Source organism: Manis javanica, chromosome 12, assembly GCF_040802235.1.
Source record: "Manis javanica isolate MJ-LG chromosome 12, MJ_LKY, whole genome shotgun sequence".
Lineage (NCBI taxonomy): Eukaryota > Metazoa > Chordata > Mammalia > Pholidota > Manidae > Manis > Manis javanica.
Window position 1 is genome coordinate 26,855,899 of NC_133167.1, and position 16,812 is coordinate 26,872,710.

At 36.7% G+C, this 16,812-nt stretch overlaps 1 protein-coding gene across 3 annotated transcripts in view; it reads right to left on the bottom strand.

Moving 5' to 3' along the window:
* The window catches only part of LOC108408858 (FAST kinase domain-containing protein 2, mitochondrial), a 17,328-nt gene continuing 516 nt past the window's right edge, over positions 1-16,812 (bottom strand). Inside the window, exons 2-13 of one of the 3 annotated variants that reach the window (XM_073218231.1) lie at positions 15,754-16,561; positions 15,259-15,379; positions 13,473-13,539; positions 12,679-12,787; positions 12,244-12,367; positions 11,841-11,980; positions 10,570-10,742; positions 7,491-7,654; positions 3,416-3,628; positions 2,925-3,012; positions 1,205-1,319; positions 1-213 (exon numbers count right to left, since the gene is read on the bottom strand). In XM_073218231.1, the coding sequence (XP_073074332.1) occupies positions 94-213; positions 1,205-1,319; positions 2,925-3,012; positions 3,416-3,628; positions 7,491-7,654; positions 10,570-10,742; positions 11,841-11,980; positions 12,244-12,367; positions 12,679-12,787; positions 13,473-13,539; positions 15,259-15,379; positions 15,754-16,467 (2,148 nt within the window). In that variant the 5' untranslated portion in view covers positions 16,468-16,561 and the 3' untranslated portion in view covers positions 1-93. Of the gene's footprint in view, positions 214-1,204; positions 1,320-2,924; positions 3,013-3,415; positions 3,629-7,490; positions 7,655-10,569; positions 10,743-11,840; positions 11,981-12,243; positions 12,368-12,678; positions 12,788-13,472; positions 13,577-15,258; positions 15,380-15,753; positions 16,562-16,812 lie in introns of all 3 variants that reach the window. The other 2 variants (XM_073218232.1, XM_073218233.1) reach the window with 2 other exon arrangements.

Consider the following 16,812-nt stretch of genomic DNA (forward strand, 5'->3'; position numbering starts at 1 on the left):
TCAGGTGAATTCCACTGACAAGTGAATTGTAGTCTTTATTAATGTTATTTTTACAAACTTACTTCTCCTAATATGAAAAAGTTGCTTTTCACTTTAATGTGTGCTTTGCAAATTTACACCACCAGTAGGAAAGGCTTCAGATGAATAGATCTGAGTCTTCAAAAATTTGACTGCATCCTTCATCTCTAGTTTTTCCATCTCCCAATTATTGACCTTACCAAACAAAGAAAGGAAAACGATCAGTCTGCAAGATGATGATGACCCATAAAAAAATGAAAAAAGCTTGGTCCGAGATTTAAGCATATTAAAGTTACATTAAGCCAACTGCTTTTTAAAAGCAAATATCTTATAATTACTCAGCAAGACTAGCTTAGCAAGACTATGTGCTAAGGAAAGTTCTAACAGTGAGAATTATAAAAACTTTAAGGGTCCTCTAAAGATATTGTGCAAAAATTCCTTTCCAACTTAGAACACATATAATTATCAGTGTGGAATTTTAAGAACTCCATTAAGAGAAATGAGTCATCTTAACCTTAGTAGTCTGTGCATGATTCATTTTTGGATATTAAAGTATCATGATGAAGAATCAAATGTTTACATCTGACATATGTGTAAGACCAAATGAGTGGCATTTGGATAGATGTCAACATTAACATTAATATAAATTTATCTTTATAAAGTTCTTGGCTCCGTACAGAGACATCTGGAGAGGCTATTCAAGAAAGTTATGGTACTTGGAATCAAAATGAAATGTAAGAGGAGGAGGACTAACCATCCTCTTCACAACCATCCAGCTTTTTCTAGTGACAAACATTCTGTAACAACCTCACACTGGCCCATGAAAACAAAGCTTTAATTAACATCTTTTTTCCTTCCCTCATTCAAGATAACCTAGAAATTGAATATGGCTTCATGTGTCTTAAATTAAATAAGAAAAAACATTATTTACATATTCCCTCTTAACAGAGAGGATTAAAGCTGACCAAATGTTGCATTTAGAAAGCCTCTAGTAAATAATAGTAATCAGCTGACTAGAAGTCAAGTCATCTATCGGAAATGTTCTTTTTCAAGGAGAATAATAACCAAAACACTTATTCACTACTCCTGACAATTTCACTAGAGCCCTTGGAGCCAACTTCAATGACAACATTCCTGGCAGAATGGATATCAATAAAATAATATTTCATTAGCATTTTTTTCTTACCAAGATCACATGAAAACCCATTACTTTCAAATGCCGCATTTTCATAGCAAGGAATCCTCTAGGGTGGGCTGAATCCAAACAGTAATTAGATTTAGGAACACACAGTACAGCCACTCTAAAAACAAAAATACACATAGGAGACTAGTTATTAAGGAGATTACCATTTATAATCTTGTGCATTTCTGTTCTTTGTAGATTTCCAAGCTGAGCTTTCCACTGGGCACAGCCTTCACTGTTTCCTACTATCTTAGTCCTCCAGGATATGAAGGCTACTTCAGAAACCGAAAGCTTATATAATTGCTTTGTACTGACAATGCAAAGCAGGTTTGAATCCCTCAACAATCTTCCAGGATGGCTACAATGTCAATGAGGAAAACTTTCAGTTAAGAAAGTACCCATTTTGAGGCGTTCCTGTGCAGTGGTGCTCATCTCTGATCTCACATAGTTATTTATGCTGCTAGAAAAACTAATGGAGAGGATACCAAACAGTAAATGCTTTTCTTGCACATGTTGTACATGCTCTCTACCAGAGAGAAACACATAAAAAACAGAACGAGGAGATCAAATACAAAGAAAAAAACACAAAGCGAAAGGCAAGACTGTTAAAAAGATAACATCTGTATGTATAACAAATGCGGAAGGTGTAATTTGTTTTCTCATTGTTCTCGGCCTTTTGGAAATACTAAGTTTGCTTCTATCTTTATTGTCTTCTGTTGTACTCTGGCTATTAATTGAGATAAAGTAAGAGAAATTTGTAAAGGCATGCTCAGATTCCTAACTTCTTCTCAGTACATTAGGCTACTATATTATATTATTGTGTAAGAACAGTGGAGCACCTAAAAACGGGAAATTAGCTTTCAAAGGTAGGAGAGAAACTTTTGAGGGGATATGGGTGACCTGAATAGGAAAGATAGCAGTTGAAAACGATGGCCAAGGAATGAGTTAGATGGATTCAGAAAGGGGTAAAAGTTACAGATGTTGCATGTGAACGGAGAAGGCTGGGTAGATAAGAGCTTGAATCCCTACTGATTCTTTTCTGTGTCTCTCTCTACTGTATTTATATGCATGTCCTATTGAGCAACAGGGGACATAAGTTCCTGGGGATCGTGATTCATGTTTGATTCAATTTTGTGTGTCCCACAGGGCCTAGCAAAGCCTTTCCACCAAGGCTGACTGACACGGATTGTGTGCAACATGATCTGATGAACCTGCTTAAAAAGTAGGACATTCCCTCACACACAGCATCACACTTTTCCCAGAGACACCCTACTTGCAGTGTATTCATTTCAACACAACCCATACACAATACAGCATAATTAAAAAGTTAGTTTTTCTACCTTTAGAAAGGTCTTCTTGGTAGTACAGCAAAATGTTTATTGAATATTTGGTTTCTATAGAAAACTTAATTATTTTGATCACTATTACATTACCTTGTCAGACATTTACAATACACTGGTAGTTTCAATGATGTTAAGCACTGTTTTACTGAACTACTTAGCTTTAAAACCCAACTTTTAAAAATTGCCTATTTTGTTGATTGGCCCAACACTAGTCCAGTCTTCAACCACAGGACCCACACTTACACCTAAGGGGTGATGCATAGATGAAAAGCTCCATACAACTATAAAGTCTTAGTACTGTTACTGCTATTTAATATGAAGTCTTTGGGAATTAAGATTTAAAATTTAGAAAGCTCAACAAATTAATATATGTAAACAACCTCTGAATATTTGTAGCAGGAGTTGACAAATCCACAGGAGAAAATGGAAGCACTTGATTCCTTTTAGTATCCATTCTGATTTCAAAATCTGAAAGAAAAAAATTGATACTGATTTTTCAAACATTACTCAAAGTGAGTTTCTCTTTCAAAGTGTCTGTTACTACTAACAATAATGATAATGGGCAGCAGCTAAAATATATTGAGCTCACCATGTAGCAGACACTCATCTGGGTTATACATACATAATCTCATCAATCACAGGAACCCTATGAGGTGGGTAGTATTACTCTTACTGCCATTTGACAAGTAAGAAATGGAAGCTGGCAAGTGCCTAACAGCATGTGTGCAGCACAGCAAGAGACCCAAACCAGGCAGTCCAGCTCCAGAGCCCAAGCTGCACTATACAAAACCTGCCACAGTGAACTCAATTTTTGTTAGAAAAAAGGGAAAATCAGTAAAATAAAAAAGGAAAATCATATAAAGTCTTATACCAATATGATATTTATGTGGCAACTGTACGTTTTCAGAAAAGTACTTTTCTCCCAGTAGACTACTCAGCACCTCTGCAACCTTCGCATTTGGGTACAGAGGCGTGGAGGGTAGCTGTGGCAGCACTAAGTCTTTGGCATTCTGAAAAGGATTGTCATCGAGTTTTAGACATGCAGCCAAAATATGAAGCTTGCCAACATTCCTCTTCATGTCAGCTAAAAAAAAAAAGAGAAAGAAAATATACAGTTAAGGTTTATTGACTTTGTGGCACTATTAATTGTTTATGAATGCCACATTTAAGAAATGTACTAATGCACGTGTATTTCTGATTATCTGTTTCCTATCAAGAGGAATCTCTCTGTGTTTCCCCAGTACCCATAGCATCTAGATCATTCCCTGTACTTGATAATGTTTTAAGGTTTAAAATATCTTTCATGGTGATTTAATTCACTAAATAGATGAGGAAATGCTCAGGAATGTCAAAATGCCTCATAATCAACTAAAGGTACAGTTGGGACCAGAATCCAGGTCTCCTGGGTTCAAGGCTGTTTCCCCCCCACATTAGACTGCCTGAAAGATCAGCACATGCTATACCTTCCTTACAGTTCAACTTTGAAATTTCATAACACTGTCGCTAAAAGAATTTAACTACTCTCTCACACATATCACCGTATTTATATACTGCTGTTCCTTATTTAATTAAAGACAAAAGTCAGCAATTAATTTGCTTCCAAGAGTAAATAAATTCATTATTTTGTTAATTATTTGGTTTCCTGATCTAACAGGCTGTGCCCTCATTTAAAGGCCAAGGGTAACAACATGTTCATAGCTGTAAAAGTTCACTTAATTTGGCTTCAAATGTGACATCTAAGGATTAGGAAGTACAATACCTTTGTTCAAGGCATAAAGAGAACATTTAGTTTTTGTATAAATGTACAAAATATAAGTAAGAGGAACAATAATGATGTCTCTTACTCCTGCCTTCCCTATGGAGGACCTGTCATTAAAGAAGGCTCCATAGAAAGACTGAAATTCTACCAATCAACTTTTCAGACCACAAATGTATAAAACTAGAAATTAATTGTACAAATCAAGTAAAAAGGCTCACAAACACATTGAGGCTTAACAACATGCTCCTAAATAATCAATGGGTCAATGACCAAATTAAAATAGGGATCAAGCAATATATGGAAACAAAAGACAACAACAACACAAAGCCCCAACTTCTGTGGGACGCAGCGAAAACAGCCTTAAGAGGAAAGTATATAGCAATCCAGGCATATTTAAGGAAGGAAGAACAATCCCAAATGAATAATCTAATGTCACAATTATCGAAATTGGAAAAAGAAGAACAAATGAGGCCTAAAGTCAGCAGAAGGAGGGACATAATAAAGATCAGAGAAGAAATAAATAAAATTGAGAAGAATAAAACAATAGAAAAAAATCAATGAAACCGAGAGCTGGTTCCTTGAGAAAATAAACAAAATAGATAAGCCTCTAGCCAGACTTATTAAGAGAAAAAGAGAATCTACACACATCAACAGAATCAGAAATGAGAAAGGAAAAATCACAATGGACTCCACAAAATGGGCATAGAGGGCAAGTACCTCAACATAATAAAGGCCATATGTGATAAACCCACAGCTAACATCATACTGAATAGAGAGAGGCTGAAAGCTTTTCCTCTGAGATCAGGAACAAAACAGGGATGCCCGCTCTCTCCACTGTTATTCAACATAGTACTAGAGGTTCTAGCCACAGCAATTAGACAAAACAAAGAAATACAAGGAATCCAGACTGGTAAAGAAGAAGTCAAACTGTCACTATTTGCAGATGACATGATATTGTACATAAAAAACCCTAAAGACTCCACTCCAAAACTACTAGAACTACTATCGGAATTCAGCAAAGTTGCAGGATACAAAATTAACACACAGAAATCTGTGGCTTTCCTATACACTAACAATTAACTAATAGAAAGAGAAATCAGGAAAACAATTCCATTCACAATAGCATCAAAAAGAATAAAATACCTAGGAATAAACTTAACCAAGGAAGTGAAAGACCTATACCCTGAAAACTATAAGAAACTCTTAAGAGAAATTAAAGAGGACACTAACAAATGGAAACTCATCCCATGCTCCTGGCTAGGAAGAATTAATATCATCAAAATGGCCATCCTGCCCAAAGCAATATACAGATTTGATACAATCCCTATCAAATTACCAACAACATTCTTCAACGAACTAGAATGAATAGTTCAAAAATTCATATGGAAACAGCAAAGACCCCGAATAGCCACAGCAATCCTGAGAAGGAAGAATAAAGCTGGGGGAATCTTGCTCCCCAACTTCAAGCTCTATTACAAAGCCACAGTAATCAAGACAGTTTGGTACTGGCACAAGAACAGAGCCACAGAACAGTGGACCAGAATAGAGATACCAGATATTAACCCAAACATTTATGGTCAATTAATATATGATAAAGGAGCCATGGACATACAATGGGGAAATGACAGTCTCTTCAACAGATGGTGCTGGCAAAACTGGACAGCTACATGTAAGACAATGAAACTGGATCACTGTCTAACCCCATACACAAAAGTAAATTCGAAATGGATCAAAGACCTGAATGTAAGTCATGACACCATAAAACTCTTAGAAAAAAACATAGGCAAAAATCTCTTGGACATAAACATGAGTGACTTCTTCATGAACATATCTCCCTGGGAAAGGGAACCAAAGCAAAATTGAACAAGTGGGACTATATCAAGCTGAAAAGCTTCTGTACAGCAAAGGACACCATCAATAGAACAAAAAGGTACCCTACAGTATGGGAGAATATATTCATAAATGACAGATCCAATAAAGGGTTGACATCCAAAATATATAAAAAGCTCACACACCTCAACAAACAAAAAGCAAATAATACAATTAAAAAATGGGCAGAGGAGCTGTACAGACACTTCTCCAAAGAAGAAATTCATATGGCCAACAGACCCATGAAAAGATGCTCCACATCGCTAGTCATCAGAGAAATGCAAATTAAAACCACAATGAGATACCACCTCACACCAGTTAGGATCGCCACCATCCAAAATACAAACAACAAATGTTGGCGAGGTTGTGGAGAAAGGGGAATCCTCCTACACTGCTGGTGGGAATGAAAACTAGTTCAGCCACTATGGAAAGCAGTATGGAGGTTCCTCAAAAAGCTCAAAATAGAAATACCATTTGATTCAGGAATTCCACTTATAGGAATTCACCCTAAGAATGCAGTTTCCCAGTCTCAAAAAGACATATGCACCCCTATGTTTATCACAGCACTATTTACAGTAGCTAAGAAATGGAAGCAACCTAAGTGTCCATCAGTCGATGAATGGATAAAGAAGATGTGGTACAGATACACAATGGAATATTATTCAGCCATAAGAAGAAAACAAATCCTACCATTTGCAACAACATGGATGGAGCTAGAGGGTATTATGTTCGTGAAATAAGCCAGGCAGAGAAAGACAAGTATCAAATGATTTCACTCATATGTGGAGTATAAGAACAAAGAAAAACTGAAGGAACAAAACAGTAGCAGAATCACAGAACCCAAGAATGGACTAACAGTTACCAAAGGGAAAGGGACTGGGGAGGATGGGTGGGAAAGGAGGGATAAGGGGGGGAAAAAGAAAGGGGGCATTACAATTAGCATGTATAGTTGTGGGGGGCACGGGGAGGGCTGTGCAACACAGAAGACAAGTAGTGATTCTACAGCATCTTACTATGCTGATGGACAGTGACTGTAATGGGGTTTGTGTGGGGGACTTGGTGAAGGGGGGAGCCTAGTAAACGTAATGTTCTTCATGTAACTGTAGATTAATGATAACAAAATAAAAAAAAAAATAAGGCTCCATAGGTTTGCAGGTTTAAGCACTGACCTTTGACTCCACCATTCTCAGTCCTTCCTTAGTAGTGTCTGCTCTGTTCATTCTAACTATCACTGCTCCAACTAAGACATCATTCAGAATCACAGGTAGTAGTTCATGGTACTGCCCATTTCAGTCACCATTGTGCACTGACACCCTACCTGACAGCAGCAGCTCATTGATGACATCCTTCTGGAGCAGCTGATTAATAAGGACCAGGGGAAAATGGTTCATCATACAAAATGAACACACAGCATTCAATAGGTTTTCAGAAGAGACATGGTAAAGATAAGTAGTCACAGTACTAGCCATAACTTCTAGAAACCTGCAGGGGAACAAAGAAAGGTCAGCTTCCAAACATGAACAGAAGACAAAGTCATGGCAGAGCTAGCGAGATGCCATACAACCAGTAGTTTAAGGAGTTCAAAGGAGGAAGAAAAGTAGGCTTGCAGTAGGTGTGCACACGTCTTTCAGGTGCAGTGTCCTTCTCATAACAGATACACATACTGAGTAAGTGGTAGTACCTCAGTCTTCTCTCATCCCCTCCTCCTGCTGTACCTCATGCTTCAGCAACACCCAGTAGATGCCATTCCCTGCACCTGCTCTGCTGTTTCTTTCCTGCCTCGCTTGAATATAAAGTCCTTCTACTCAGAATGTTCTTTCCTGCTTATCTGCCCACAGTTAACTCCCATCTATCCATCTTTAAGTCTGCTAAGGTACCATTCCTCACAGCAGCACTGTTTGGCATCCACTCTGACCCTCCACTTCTCCTGGCAAGCATCCTGACAATTCCCTCCTCTCCTGCCATATATCCTGTATAAAACTCATCACTCCAATTTTTGTTCTACACTGTATTGCCAGTTTATGTGTCTACCTTACCCATTACACAGAATCTTCTGGCAAAAAGGATGGTTATCTTTTTCATCTTTGTCCTAAGTACCTGACTGCTTGGTACATGTTTTCTGACTAAATAAACAAACTTAGATGAGGAAGACATGATGAGTACAATGTTAGTGGAAAAGGATGTGTCAAGAATGAGCTCAAAACTCACATTGTATATATTAAATATGCATAGTTTTTTAACATGTTGTTATACCTCAATAAAGTGGTTTCAAAAAGAATGAGCTGACTTTCAGAATTTCTCAACGTAAGACACTTGTGGATCTACAGTGGTCACATGCAACCCAAAGGAGTCCCAGAGGTCAGAGGCACACTAATGACTAGGCTGCAAGTCTGGGATTATCTTTAGGTGGTAAATTCAGAACAAGAAAAGAAGAAATCAAAGGACTGAAATGACAAGAAAGACAGGGAACACAAACTGCTTTTTCTATAATCCTCAGAATACCAAATTCAGACAACTACACATTCATGAGCATTCAGGAAACTGACTGATTAATCTTGAGTGATCAGCCAGCCACACTCTCACTGCCCTAATTTCTTTACGGGCAAAATGCTGAAGTGGGAGAGTAAGGGTTAGATCAGGGTTTCTCAGTCTCAGCACTACTGACATGTTGGGCCAGGCAGTTCTTTGCCGGGGAGCTGTCCTGTGCACCGGAAGACGTTTGGGGCCTTTACCTGCTAGGGGACAAGAGAACTCTCCTCTCTTCCCCTTCCCCTGCCATGAACACTAATGCCTCCAGCTATTACCAAATGCCCCCTCGGAGGGAAAATCACCCCCAGTTGAGAACCATGGGATACATGAAAGCATGTCAGACAGAAGTACAATATTCATGATTCCCCTTCTGTATGATTCTGCTCCTCGTGTGTTTTATTCAATTTCTCAACCTTTGTTACTGGTTACGGTTCTTTGTTATACCCCCTCTATTTCAAATATAACAATTTTATTGGACCAAGTTATCTCTTAGGATGCCTATAGCTGAAAAACTCTCTAACCAACCAATCCTAATCCCATGGAATTTGTGGAGCTGTTTCTGGAATATTAGTTACCACCCAGCTTGACATTATTTGTCAAGAAACTATAGGAGGTACATAGGAGCCTCAAAAGAAAACCAAGCCAAGGGAAGAGGGATACAGTTCATCCTGTTTTTTACAATGCCTATTCTGTGCGAGGCCCTGGACTAAATTCAGAGTAACAGGAAGCTGGGTGTAATTCTAGAGGACTTTCCAAATGAGAAGCAGAGACAGGCTCACTGACAAATAATTAGAGCTCCACCAGAGACGTGTATAAGACACAACAAGCACAGGGGCTCTGAGAGCGACGAGGCAGGGCAGTAGGTGCCGAGTCTTCCAGTACAGTGGAGAGCACAGTGGGCAGCTGCTTCCTAGCAGGGCCAGCATCACTTTTTTGATTACCTGCCTGAGAGGGATGGGCATTTGACCCAAACTCAGTCAACCAGATTTTCTCTTTAGGAAATCTGAATTTTGAGAGAAAACCACAAGGACAGAAAGCAATTGGAGTCAAGCCACATAATGGCAAAGAGATGGTCTGTGAATCTTACTACTGAGACTCTCAGAACTGCCCCAGTTTATTTTTCCAAGGCCTCTGTGACCCACACTCTAAATTTTTTTTTAACCTGTGTACCAGCCGTTTTAAGAAACTGACATAGGTTAACTCATTTAATCCTTATAGCTCACTGCAATTAAAAACAACCCTTATTTTTTAATCCTCATTTTAACAGATGAAGAAACTGAGGCACAGATAAGTAACTTGCCAACAGTGAACGGCAGAGCTGGGATACAAACCTAAACAAGATGTCTCCAGTCTGTGGTTTTAACCACTCTTGTAAAAAATGACATTTTATTTGTGTTTCTGGTTTTTGATGAACCCTAACTGATCTTGAGAGGAAGAAAAGATATTCTGGGTAGAAAGCAGAGGTATTAAAACCTAGTGTAACTGAGGAATTGCTGTATTTAATAGTAGAAGTGCATGGCTGTAGTTAAAATGGAAAGAATAGAAAGCAGTAGTTTGGGGCCAAATGAATAGTTAGGGTCAAAACTGAACTATGAACTCAGGAGCTAAGAGAATAAGCTGGGAGAGTTTGAAATGAGGACTCCTATGCTAAATTAACACATACATCATAAAAAACAAAGAAACAAGCAAGAGAAAGGATAGCAAGAATAAAATAAGATAAAATTGTTGAACTTCATGAATCAGGAGTACTGTTTTATTTCTAGCCATGGATATGTTCACTTGTAATAATTCACTGAGCTTATAATGATTTGTAATCATTTCTGTAAGAATGTTATTTGGCAATAAAAAGTTAAAAAGAAAGTACATACTCTCGGGCCTGGCATTCATAGAAGTGATTGAGAGAAGAATACACATGAAGAATAGGGACAATGTTTTTGATGTTTAGGCAGTCAGGTTCATCTATTACTTTCTTTTTAAGTAAGTCCATCAAACCGGTATGTCGAAAGCCAAGGTTTGCAAATAAAATGAGGAGAGAAATAACCTTTAAAAAAAGAGTGAATTGAGGGAAAACTTTTTAGTAACTACAATATGCGAGTAACAATATCTTTAGATCTCAAAAAATTTAAACAGCAATAAAATTGTCCTGATTGAGAGACTACCCTAAAAATAAAATTAACTTTTCCCCACAAAATCCGTTCCAGTAATTCTTGAATAGGTAGAATAAGCAACCTCTTTTTATTAGCTGAGAACCAGAGCAAACAATGGTTTCTACATTTCCATTTCATTTAAAGATAAATCCTTTCTTATGTGCTTTTCATATAATAGATTTGAACACTCCTTTAAATACACCTTTTCTAAAGTTTGCAAAATGACCAACTCAATTTTGAACTGCTCCACTTCCTCCATTCTAATACATAAGAGATAACTCAAAAATTTCTATATTCAGTACTAATTGCTATAAATGGGAACAGAAATAATATGATTAAAATAAAATTTCCAGTTCACCTCTTGGAATTTCTCACAATTAGCACTTTTTTTTCCAAAATCAATTTCCATAGCAAACTCAATATTCACCTTCTCCTCTAAAGTATACCAAACCTCATGATCTTACATGGTTACCACTGCTTTACTATGAAAACAAGTTTTTACCAACTGCTTCATTTAAATGTTTACAGTACTAATATTTCCCCCAAATTTAAAGGCTCTTACTAAGGACACAAGTTAATATCCATAAATAGACAACAGACAGGATCACTGAAGTAATAACATTTTGTTCTTCAAAAACCTGTCACATCACCCATTTTTTATTACTCTAAATCTAACAAAGAAAAAGTAGAAAGACAAAAATGATCCTAATTATACAAAATACCATCCAACCTTTTGAAAAACAAATACAAGGGCAAACTTTAGATAACAAAATTTTTATTTCAGATAGAAAGATGGAGCAAAATATTGAATAGAATATTAACAGGTAACTCCAGATAGAAATGTGAAGAAGCTAGCCGTTCAAGTCAATTTACCATTAGAATATTTTGGTCATAACTGCCATAACCTTGATAGAGAAATAATTAGAATGCTAAACAAAGTAATATGCTTCTTGAAAGTTTAAAGGTTTATTCTAAACTCTCAACATACTTACATGTTTCAACTTCCAGATGTCAAAAGTTGTAGCCACATAATCTGCTATTCCCTTGAAAAGATACAAATTATAGTATCGGAGTTCTTTGCAAGACTGCAGTATGTTGATCAATACTTTTAAAGGACACCCATAGATGTTATCTTTAAAAATGAGTTAAATAAACAAAAATTACTAGTTTTGAAAACTAGATCCAAGATTCTCTATATTAAATACTTTTGTTTCTTTGTAAAAAAAAAAAAAATTACTGTATTTTTTAAAAAATAAAAATCTATAGGCAAATATAACATTTAGATCTAACCATATCATCAGATATTTTTCATGTAACAGCAAAGTTTCTAAAATAGAGCAAATGTAGTCCAAAACAGGTGAGATGCTAAAAATCATGAAAGAAAAATCCTCTTACCTATGACCATCTTACTGCATTCATTCAGAAGTAAAATAGAACGGTGATTCATGGCAGCTAGTACCTCAAACATGTGCTGACTATTCAATGTAGAAAATTTGCCTAAGTCCCTCAAGGCTTTCATCTAAAAAAAAAAACAAACTTAAATTTATCATTTGTAGCAAAATATGTTAAACTTTTATTTTGAAATGAAAAGTATAAAGTTGAACACAATGACTCAAATATATAAACTATAAAGTAATATGTAGATTAAGTTATTTAAATATATGGACATTAAATACACAAATAAATATAAATCTACTTCTCTTATTTTACTTTAGCAAAGTTTAACCCCAAAGCACAACATCCTCCTAAAACTGACTTCAGAAAGTGATAGCAGGTCACAAGAAATTTTTTCAAATCTCACTCACTAGAGAAAATTCAGAAGGTGTATACCTCCAGTTTCCTTTTAAGAATATCTGGTGCATCCTTTCCAATACATTTCATCACAACTTGTAATGTGAAGACATGTTCTATTTTCCAAAGTTGCTGATCAACTAGTATCCTGTAATCAAACACGATAAATACCACAATCCTAGAATCTTAAAACCAGAAAAGAAATCTTAAAAGTCATTTGGTCCAGCTCCTACGACTAGGCAAGAAATAAGAAGCCCATAGGAATGACTCCCTGCCCAAGAAATTACATATAATTAGTGAAAGATCCAGAACCAGTCTAGCATTGTTTCTTCTCACGTTATTCTGCTATCATTATGAACAAAAAAATCACATCAGGAGATATACTGCTATCCCAATGCACAATCAATGAAAAAGGGAATTAGTTATTATTCTCACTGACCTATGACATTAGATCAGTTGCACTGATTTTAAAACTCAAGTTCCTTTTTCAAGGTGGGCCAGTGTCATGCAACCTCCACATAGCAGCCAAATAACTCTTATGAATTGAATACATGTCAATTCTCCCACAGCCCACCTCAGTACTACATTTTAAGATCAATTTAAATGTCAATATTACCCACATCTTTCTTCTGGTGCACCCTAAAAGCAGCATTATTTACAACTTTACCTGATACAGAGTCAAGATTTTAAGTTCATTAAGGTATTAGAGGCTATAGGTACTAACAAAGTGTCCTCCTACCCCAATAAAATTCAGCGTTCATCTCAGTTTTTGATTTGAGATGTAAGAGGAGCACAGAATGCCACGTGAAGAAAGCACAGGATAGTCTTCTCACCTCAGTCCTATCCGAAGAGCGTCCACATTCTTGCATGGCTCCATTGCCTCTAAAACAGCTGACAAAACTGAAAGACATTTCTCATCACACTCATTGATACGCTCCTATTGAAATATAATCACAAAAGCACTATTGGTAATGAGCCCATAGTAGAGCATCTTACCCAAGCCAATCTACTGAAATGATGCTTTCCACTTAAGAATTAAGTATCAAACCAGCAATTCATACAGTTAGTCCGCAATAAAAGCACCTTTGGGATGTCACACATAGTGCATTTTCCAAACACCCAATATACACTTTTTTATGCATCAACACTTTTTTACATTCACCATTTTTGCTGAAAATCCATTTGATATTGACTATATTTCTTTGCTTCTGAAGTAACTTTATCTAACATTATTTTTACCTCTTCTAAGGACTCAAGGTCATGAAGATAGCAAGTGTAGCAATATAAGAGCCACTGAGGTATATGGAACAATTTGCCCATCCCTAAAGAACCCTAGATAGCTGTGCCCCTATAAATTCCCTATATCCTCTCCTTGGTATCAAACTGTTAAGTTTAGTTGTGAATTTTCTGATCCATATCTGCTGTCACATTCACCACAACTATCTCAGTCTCAAGAAGAGCCTTAGGGCCCAGATTATTCCTTCAGGCCCCTTGGGTTAGAATACTAATTTAGGTTCCAGAAATAGCAATAAGCATAATCTGGGAAGTGAACAGTAACAACATAGTTTACCAGTGCTCTACAATTAAATCCCAACTAGTCTATACACCTCACAAGAGTAGTTGTGATTACAACTGGGAAATAAGTTAAAAGAGATACACTCTTTTGCTAAAATTACAAGACTAACAAGGCACAAAAATCTCAAGTCAGAACCAGATGAGATGAATAAGGCTGAGAGAAAAAAATAGGTCTCACTTCCTGTAGAAGGGTTTCCGTAACAATTTACAACATTCCATCAATCTCTGCTGTGAAAGGAAAGATCATTTGACTATGTGTTTGAAGGGCAAATTCACTGACAACAGACTAACCTTTCATTTCTAGCTAAAATATCTTCACAACATCCCAACAGGTCAATGAGTTACGATCATATACGCAGATATTCTGACTCCAAATACTTAACTGCTTCAATCTCCCCAATGCAGATACTACACTGATGTAAACACCTATCAAGATCTAGTAAGAGCATCATTGATGAGGTAAAGTGACTTACTATAATCTCTTCTCAGTAACTATATAGGGAACACAGTCCATCAAATAAACATGGAAATTCTGTAGTTTAAACAGACACACACAAATTGAAAATCAGTTCTTGGTTGAGAACATATGGAAATTAGAAATGTAAAAAGTTAAAGTTAAAAACTATCATACACCTATGTACCCAGCTCTCGAGTTTGATAGATTTATGCCAGATAATCCTCAGGAAATTACTGTCTTTTTAAAAATTATTTAATTATGACCAGATACTAATCCTGTATCCTCCTCTCACAACTCTACTTCTCATCATGAAGGCCTTCTCCTGACTAGTTTGGATCCTGTTATACACTCTCACAAGATTCTATTTCTCTTTCATTGCACTAAAAGCTCTATGTGGCCATATTTTATTCATAATTGTATCCCCTTGTGCTCATATAACTCAGTAACTGTATGATTCATTAAATGAATGTTGGTTATTTTTGTAGTTCCCTACAAAATACCTGTCTTCCCCTCTAGAATACAAGGGCAGGAATCATGTCTTCTACATCTTTATATTCCTAGTGACAAGTGCAGTAACAAGTTCATACCCAATAAATGTTTACTGCATGCATAAATGATTCCATTAGCTGTGTGACTTTGGCCAAGTTGCTTAACATCACAAGTCTGTCTCTTCATCTGCAACACTGAGGTAACGTTGACCTTGCAGGGCTGTTGAGGATTAAATTGCATTATATAGGTAAAAGGTGTAGGTAGTCAGTAAATATTAGTTCCCTTCTCTTCTCTCCTTCCTTCAACTGCCCAACCTTCCCTTGAACATTTTGTATCTCTCTTCATTTTAGCTTATTATTCATTACTCAGCTTTGGAAAAGAAAAATAGAGCAAGTTTTCATAGATTTCCATAGCAAACAGAAGGAAAGACCTCGCTAATTTATGATCTCTAAATCATGTATGTGCAGGAACAAATATAAAGGAAGCTACCATTTCCCAATAGTCTCCTTCAAGGAAGCTACATCTCTATTTCCCTTTCTTTAATGATATGCCAAATTGAGTAAAAGGAGATTTAAGTCTCCTTTAGATTTTACCTGGACCACCCTCAGCAAAGTCTGTACCAGCAGAGTGTTCTGTGGAATTCCAAGCTTCACCACAGCATGAAGACTGAACAGCAACTGGTTAAAGGGCATGACCTTGGCTTCTCGCATTGTTTGTTCACACAGTTGGCTAAATGAAGGGTGGCTAAACATCAGCTGTTTTTCAAAGCGCTTCTGGTCTTCAGACATCCTTTTGGCAATTGACCACATTGCTGAGAGATAGTTATTACTAAGATATCTTGGTACTTCTGAGTATTTATCTAACACATCAACCAGGGAATTACACTCCTGAGACAGTTCTCTGCATTTGTTAGGGGTTGGTTTGGGTTTTTTGATGAGAACATCTTCATAAGTGGCCTCATTCATTTTCTTCAAATCATCATCAGGAACAGGAGAGTGTTTTGAGTCAAAGGACAGTCTTCTAAGACAAAGCAGTCTGTCAACTGCAGGAACTGTTACCGTGCTTATGCCCTTTATTTGAAAGTTGTCATCTCCTGATTTAAAAATTAAGGAATCCTGCACGAGATATCTAATAGATGACTGCACTCCATTATCAAAGTTATTTAAGAGGTTTCTTGGGTTCCAGTGTGAATAAACAATATTTGGTCTGCAAAATCCCAAACTGTACAGCCTCACAGTTCTGATTGTTGTAACTGAAGTATTAAGTTGTCTGAGATTCCATAAAAAGGAACCTGCTCTGTGATTCATTTTGCTATCCACTGAAACACTTTCAAATGGCTTTCAAGTTGTATGACACAAACGTTGCTTCTACTGGTGAATGAGCAAACATGCGGTTGTTTTCCTATAGAGGAAAGGATTACGAAAGGAATAAAAATTAAAGCGACGCTTTTCAAGAAATAAAATGCCTTTAATTAAAAACAGGAACCTATGGAGACAATGAAGATTTACATTAAAACTGTACAACTATTTTTACCAGTAAGAGCGTCTCCTACTTCTACCACAACGTGTAAGCTGTCTTAAAGGAGTCAGGATACTTTGGAAGTAGTCGTTATATAAATAAGTTTAAAAAAAAAAAAAACCCTGGATTTCTGG